The sequence below is a fragment of the Lontra canadensis genome, unplaced genomic scaffold, assembly GCF_010015895.1.
Source record: "Lontra canadensis isolate GAN:19392208 unplaced genomic scaffold, GSC_riverotter_1.0 scaffold2051, whole genome shotgun sequence".
Classification (NCBI taxonomy): Eukaryota; Metazoa; Chordata; class Mammalia; order Carnivora; family Mustelidae; genus Lontra; species Lontra canadensis.
The window spans coordinates 6,425-7,693 of record NW_022633035.1 but is presented as its reverse complement, the minus strand read 5'-3'; the positions used below and the strand labels follow the sequence as shown (position 1 = coordinate 7,693).

General features: G+C 44.1%; 1 protein-coding gene across 1 annotated transcript in view; it reads right to left on the bottom strand.

Annotated features, from left to right (window-relative positions):
* Window positions 1-6: 6 nt before the first annotated feature.
* The window catches only part of LOC116863656, a gene marked incomplete at both ends in the record, with an annotated part of 7,684 nt that continues 6,421 nt past the window's right edge, over window positions 7-1,269 (bottom strand). Inside the window, one exon of the mRNA XM_032851042.1 lies at window positions 7-1,269. This exon is cut by the window's right edge and continues 3,469 nt beyond it. Within this exon, the coding sequence (XP_032706933.1) occupies window positions 7-1,269 (1,263 nt within the window).

Genomic DNA, 1,269 nt, shown 5'->3' with positions numbered 1-1,269 from the left:
TTCCATGATTTGAGGAGGCCCTATTTTTATCCCCATTCCTTTCACAGCCTGAAGCCCTTGTTCATGAGTGAACACTGTAGATTCCTCCAAAGAAAATGCTGGCTGTGAGAGTGATTCTGAAGATTTCTCTTCGGTATTTGGCCTCAGAGTTAGTTCTACAGGTTCTACCATTTCTTGAAGATGTGGCCTTGGGAAGAAATCCAAACAATCCATTACTTCAGTAGCTGATCCTAAGGAGACTCCTATTGGTTCTGCAATCTGAGGAATTGGTAGTGGTGCTAATTCCTCAGATTTTACAATTTGAAGTGGTGGCTGTGGGATTAACACAGTCTTTACAATTTGAAAGCCTGTCAACTTCATTATATCCAAAATCTGGTGTGTTGGCTCTGTGGTTAATTCCTTTGATTTTACACTTTGCAACCATAGCCCTGAGGTAAACTCAGAAGGTCTCACATCTTGTACTTTTGGAGTCAGTTCAACATAGTCTACCATTTGAGAGGTTCCCCCTGGTGTTAATGCTACAGACTTTACAACCTGAAGTGGTGGCCCAGGAGTCACTTTCACATATTCAACAACTTTTGGGGGCCTTATTGAGGTTATTCCTATTGGTTGAGCAGCTTGACGCTGTGTCTTTGTAGATCCTGTGACTTGATCTAGCGGCTTTGGACTAATCCTCATAAACTCTGTAATTTGACCCTGTAGTCCTGGAGCTATCTGTGAATATTTCATACTTTGATTCTGTGACTGTGTCATCCCCATTGGTCCATCCCCTTGCTTCCGTGTCTCAGATGTGAGCTCTACAGATTCTGCATGTCCTGTAGCTTGACCTGTTTGCCTTGGGGACAAATCTAAAGATTCCTCCCTTTGAAGCCATTGCTTAGAGGTTGAACCCACAGATTCAGGAACTGGATATCTTAGCCTTGGTGTCATCTCTGAAGATTCTGGGACATGATGTAATGACTCTGTAGTCAGCGCTTCTGATTCTTCCCTTTGTAGTCTTTTCTTGGAGATCACCTCCACAAATTCTAGTCCTTGAGGGTAGGGCCTTGGAGTGCTCTCTGTATATCTAGTGGTTTTACTTGTTGGCTTTGGAGTCATGCCAAGGAATTCCTTCTCTGTTGGCCTTCCTTTGGGGATCAACCCCCTAGTTTCTGTAGTGTGATGCTTGGGCTCTGGTGTCATCTCTTCAGATCCTGTAACTTCCTGCACTGGCCTTGTATATGATTCCCCCAAGTCCTTAACTTGAGGCCATGACTGAGAGAGCAACTC